Source organism: Tigriopus californicus, chromosome 8 (genome assembly GCF_007210705.1).
Source record: "Tigriopus californicus strain San Diego chromosome 8, Tcal_SD_v2.1, whole genome shotgun sequence".
NCBI classification, from domain to species: domain Eukaryota; kingdom Metazoa; phylum Arthropoda; class Copepoda; order Harpacticoida; family Harpacticidae; genus Tigriopus; species Tigriopus californicus.
The window spans coordinates 4,452,433-4,458,432 of record NC_081447.1 but is presented as its reverse complement, the minus strand read 5'-3'; the positions used below and the strand labels follow the sequence as shown (position 1 = coordinate 4,458,432).

Here is a 6,000-nt window from a genome sequence, read left to right as displayed (position 1 = left end):
AATTCCTGAGGCATTACATTGCATTGCAGTAGAATTGATGCGCTTTCATCAAGCCTGTAATGCTTGTGTATTGGAATTTTCCTTGGGACACATTTAGTTGGGATCCCAGATTGAAACTTTTTCAATTTAGAGAACCATTTATCAACTGCGGTTTTGTTTTTCTGCAGTTCATTCTGATTAATCGAATTTGATCCTTGTTTTAGAACGGTGTTGAATGTATGAGGCATTACTTAAAAAAGTATATGAGAAAATTGACAAGCATAAAAAAAAGATCCTTAACTGGCCCTTCCTCCTCATAGCACCCTTACATTTACCATAACCATATAGTCTTTGAATCAACGGACAGTATAATTGTCTGCCAGTTTTTTAATTACCTTTGAGTGGCTTCGTGCCAATGTGAGAGCTGGAAAACTCAGTGAGGATGTGGAGTTGCTCTTCTTCCTCTCATTATCATGCCTTTTTCTTCGTCTCCTCCTCCTCCTCTTCCTCTTCCCCCTCTTTTTGGCCCTCTTTCCTTACCTCCACTGGAGTTTCTCTCTCCCTTTCACGGTTCCTTCGCTCTTTTTCCATTCGCTCTCCAATTTTGGAACCGTGGAACACGCAGGAAGAAGGCCTCCCTCATGTGTGAGGCCTCAGGCGCACAAAAACCTTGTTTCGAGAGGAGACCATGAAAAGCAACAGTTTGTTTGAGGAGGGTGCTTTCGTGTTGAGCCATGAGTGGAGTGAGACGGGCCATTTTCAAAGTATTCAAGCGACGAGATAGACGCCTGGGAAATGAGACATTTGAGGTGTGCTTGTGGCTATTGGAACACGCACCCATTTCCTCTCAGTGGCACTTAAAGTCTGTTTCTGACGTGTAAAGACTAACATAAGGTGATCGGAGTTTTCTGTCAAGCTAGGTAAGCAGAACAGTCTCAAACCTGTTTCCGAAGAAGAACCCTTTTACAATACAATGTATTATAAACTCTGGATTTGAGGTACGCAATTTCCTCTCGAAACGGATCAAGCCAGATTTTTTTAGGACGATACTTGGCATCGTTTTCGAATCCCTCCTTCATGAAAAAACTTATTTTGATCTCACTCCTCTGGCACGGCACAATTTCTGGGAAATTGTTTCCTAAAATCCCTGAAGCTAATCTTCATTCATCTACAGAGAGTCTTTTGTTCCCCTTGAAACTCTCTGAATAACAAAGTGATCAAGATTTATTGTCGACTTCAAAGAAGATTATGCCTTCCACTCACTCATAGAAAGCCTCAATCCTGTTTGCCTTCCAGAAAATGGCGCTCTTGACACGATATTTCCAACTTGGCGACCCTGGCGGGACTCAAGTGTTTAATTTCATTGTCACCAAGGCCGTCACCAGGGACTTGAAGCGAGATGTTATCAGCAAGGATTTTGGAAGCGAGATGTTATCAGCAAGGATTTTGTCTACGGATTTCACCGTTGGGCCCTGTCTTTTTCTAGAGAGGAAAAGGTACGTACGAGTACTTTGGCATTCCTGGCATGTTTCTCTTCCTCCCGAAGTACGAAGCAACTCATGCTAATGGCACAATAATAAAAAAAAAACCCACACGTTGGATTAGCATACGCATGTATTCAATTGAGGCCATGCATACATCAAGTTTATCCTCATACTAGACAGACTCCATCTCTTGGGAGCAAGTGAGGTCTTCTTCATCATGGCGCTACCTGTCATCATGCAATAAGGCTGTACGTTTTCTTTTTGAATACTACCTAGAGGCCAGTTTAAAGCCCTAGAGATCAAATTGCTAGCATTCTGGGGCCATTGAGGACGACCAAGGTATGTTCAATGTCCATGTCCTTAACCTTGCCCTTGGCACTTTCGGGAATTACGGCGAGGTCCAAATTTGACACAAATGCAACCCAAATGAGAAGTAATGGTGGCATTCAAGTAAGGGGCTTGGAACAGCTAATTCGATCAAAGCACCTGGGAAACCTTGGCCATCTACTTATTACGTACTCCATCTCCCTGCAAGAAAGACCAATTATGTTCCTTGGCCTCTGAACTTGAAAGGTGTGAGTGATTTGGCCCTTAAAAATATCACCCCCAACGTCATTGGAGTGCATGTGTTAAGTTCGGTTTTCTACACGTACTATGAGCAAAAAACGCTAACATAATTGAATAGGCTATCTACTATTTAACAGTGCTTCACATAAATCGAACTTTCTCAGAAATCAATAGCTAAGGAGTCTCTAAATGATCGCTGAATTAACAATTTCAAAAGGCTTCAATTGGTTGGGTGGCGTTTTCGTTTCTCCGATTGGCTGATTCTAAGCAAACACTTGCTAATGCGGAGAAAGTTTGAAATTGAGGTTGGGGATAATCCTCGACTAGTAGTACCTCCCAAAGATAAGAAACGAATTCGAGGACTAATTCGAGACACAAGCACTATCCATATGTCCTTTTAAGCCCGTAACTGCAAAACAACCGTATAGACAGTGATCAAGAATCCCGAAATAACTAATTCCGCCATCTAGTCAGTTTTCTACCAGTCTAAATAAATGAATGCATAATGAAAGCCTGACAAGCTGGTATCGTGTCAAAAAACTCTTCAGCTGGCACACTTTCCAGTCGTATCATAATCCAATTACCCAGTCTTTGAAGACATTGTTGCTCTGGAAATGCATACCTACAGTAAAAGGTTGAGCAATGCAGTCTGTCCGTGAAAAGATTGTCATTCACTGAGTCTCTATATGATATGAATAATGCATGGTCATGTCAACACTTGGGCGGGTTCCATAATGCTTGAAGGATTTGAAACATTCATAGGGTTAGCTGAACGCCATATATGGACCACCATCGGAGATCCTCGTACACAATATCGGGTTAATCTAGCAGTTCCCAGTTCGTTGCATTTTCCTTGACTCGCTGGTTCAAAGGCGTGGAAAATGTAGATCTTTGTTGCGCACATAATATGAGGAGATACACAATTTACTATCTCTATGAGCGACACGGGTACCTAACAAACAGTGCTGAGATGATTTATGAGCACCCGTTATGTCAACTTAAGTGCAAATACTCAAAGAAAAAGGCGGAACGTTAGATGGAATATGGCTGGCTAATGATCTGTGCCTTTCAGCTTATGTTCTTACCTTTACCTCAAGGCTCAAGTTTTGAAGTATCTGGGCGACGAAAGGAAATCCATCACATGGAGGGGTTAATGTACAAGAGATGAGGACTTATCGTGGTTTTAGGGCCCGGGTACCCAGGCACTGTATGCATTGTTGGCCCCTTGACTTGGGGACGAGATTTTGGAACTTTCGATTGAAAAGTTTTGTCAAGAACACTCTCTGTGGAGTATTTCGTAATTCTGGTACCCTAAGTCGATGATGATGATGATGATGATGATAATGGTGCGTCTTAGGGGACAAAGTTGGAATGGACAAATTCAAAGGCTTGAATTTGGCTTAGAGAATGATGTTTGAGAATATACCGTTTAAAACATAACGGACAACAAAACAAAAGCAAACTCTGTCATGCTTGTGGAAGCACAAATGTCTTTCCATGTTCATCCTGGCAGTTCGTTGCCTAAAGTTTAGTTCTGAAACCAACTAAGAGCGGGATAGCAAGCGGGGAAGAAAAGTAATTCAGGCGAGAATGTGCAACTTTTTTTCTGACTCTTCCAGACCCTGGGGATCTATTTGGTATGGCGCAGTCCCTCCGACGGCGTCAATGTTTCCTTAGATCTACGCGTCACCCTGTTGAACCGGGAGGCTTTTGACGAGAACCGAACCTTCACCATGAGAAAAGCCACGTTCCTCACCGGCTACCATCAGAATGGCAACCGCGGGTTCATAAAAATCGGCGATCTTCTCACGCATCGGCCTCGCTTCGTGGATACCAACGGCGAATTCCAGGTGGAACTGCGCCTCTCCAAAGTCGAAACCTATTTCGAGAAGGACCTGTTCTTTCAAAGGAACTTAAAAGAGCCCATGAAGAATGCGTCAAGTGCCTCAACACTCACTCAAGTGTCTAATGAATTTCACTATGGTGTATTTACCTGGACAGTGACAGTCAAACCCCAAATGTTGCTAACCTGGAGGCAGGATTCTCCAGGGATCAATGTGGTCCTCACTCGAAAATTTCGCGCCAATTCTCAATCCCTTCTCTGTCGACTCAACTACACCTATTCAGCGGGTGCTGAAGACAAACACGTGGAAAGTGACCGTCGAGACGAAATGATTGGCACCAATGAAAACGGTATCCCGTGGAGTCCCAAGATTCGGCTCCAAGATTGCTATGTGAAAAAGATCCGGGACGGCGGAATGGTCAGAATTCGGATTGATCTCCATTCCGCTCACGCCATGTCCGAATACGTCATGAGCACCTCGGCTTCCTCCTCGACCAATGGCGATAGCTTTGGTCAAATTGACTCGCTGGTCAACGCCTTATCCCGGGAGAATAGTGGCAACATCGCTGTCGTGGGCACGGACGCTGATGCCGCCAATTGGGCTTTGGAAACTGATACTCATTCGAGCTTCATGCGGTTCTCGCTCTTATTTTTGGACATCAACAAAATCCCGCGGAACCATTTAAGGTAGGCGTTGAGACATATACTGTCGTTGGCTAGATAAGTGGAATGTGCTCCCTGATATACGGAGAGCGTTTACGTATCTGGTCTAGGGAGGTCCGGTATACAATGTTAATATTGTCATGTTGTCTTGAGGAGTGTTTGCAAAAAGCTATCCAATACTACCCAAAGTCTCGGAGATTGGTCTCGGTTGTTGCACACCTTGGGTCCATTGGTCCTCTTGGGCCGAATATAGCATGTGTGTCCGTGATCTCAAGTTTCTCGATGTGTTTACTTTGGATTTCCTCTTTTTGGTCTGCCGTGCTTTCTTTGATTCTGCCAGACAACGTGGAACAAGCCTACTGAAAATGAACTTTCTGACGTTTCTGAACGAAAATTACTCCAGAATCTGCCTGAAGGCTGGATTTTTTTGTTTTGCCGATGACCTTTGGCAAAGTTGGCTAGCATATAGGTTTTTTTTCTTCAAAGGGAAATCAGAAGAGAAGGATTTTATTTTCAATATCAGTAGACCACAATAACTAAAAGTAAACGCACAATGGTTTTTTAATACTTCAAGTCACATTATTCAAAAATCGTCAAGCTATTGAAGATTTGTATCAACAATGTGAGGTAAAAAACAGGGGCAGATTTGAAGATTCCTTAAAGAAAGAGAGATTAGAAAGAGGGGGTCGAAAAAATGCCAGACGTAATAGGTAAAACCAAACGATAGTTCACATCGGTTCAATGCATAAGTTTGGAAATATATTGATTAGCTAGGATTATCGTGCATGGGGAAGTGCTCTACTTGATTAGTATGTTGAGTGGTTAAGTATATCTCATAACGGCTTGATACCGTTACTTAAGAATTAAGCAATGAATGGAAGATAAGCGATTACTTAACCAAAGCCCACGAAATGAAACAATTGTAATGATATGGCAAGCCCATAATGCAACCTGATGTCATCAACAAGCCGAATTATGCAACTCAATTTTCCAATTCTGGAGAGCATAGTTACCTCTAGGTTTGCCTTGGTTGTTATATTTGTCTTTGCTTTTCATTTACAAGGTACGTTTACAGAGCCCAAAATTAGGGCGCTAAACTTGATTCTCAATGATTTTCCTTCACTGCACATAACATCACATTTGAACCATTTTTCTTTTTTTGACTTTTTATTTCAAGGGCCTTTGGTCGTTAATTTTGAAAGGAACGAAGTTAATAATTGACACCGCCAATGTCCGCCCACTGTACATTCCCGAAAATATGGGCCTAGGTTAAAAGTTACCGATCTTTGTCTGCTTAAAGTTTTAAAAAGACGAGCCCTCATTCCAACTTTTCTATCTTTCCCGACAAGTCCAAAATGGCCGGGGCCCAAGGCTTTATAATTGAATCAGTGCTCAAGAACTCCTCAGTCAAATAGAATAAAAGACGAAAGAGCAAGAGAAGAGACCTCTTCAGGGGGACATATC

The 6,000-nt window shown here is 42.6% G+C and overlaps 1 protein-coding gene across 1 annotated transcript in view; it reads left to right on the top strand.

Annotated features, from left to right (window-relative positions):
• The first annotated feature begins 696 nt into the window (after positions 1-696).
• The window catches only part of LOC131884874 (uncharacterized), an 11,697-nt gene continuing 6,393 nt past the window's right edge, over positions 697-6,000 (top strand). Inside the window, 4 exon segments of the mRNA XM_059232769.1 lie at positions 697-899; positions 1,276-1,428; positions 1,431-1,475; positions 3,650-4,560. Coding sequence (XP_059088752.1) covers positions 1,279-1,428; positions 1,431-1,475; positions 3,650-4,560 — 1,106 coding nt within the window. The 5' untranslated portion in view covers positions 697-899; positions 1,276-1,278.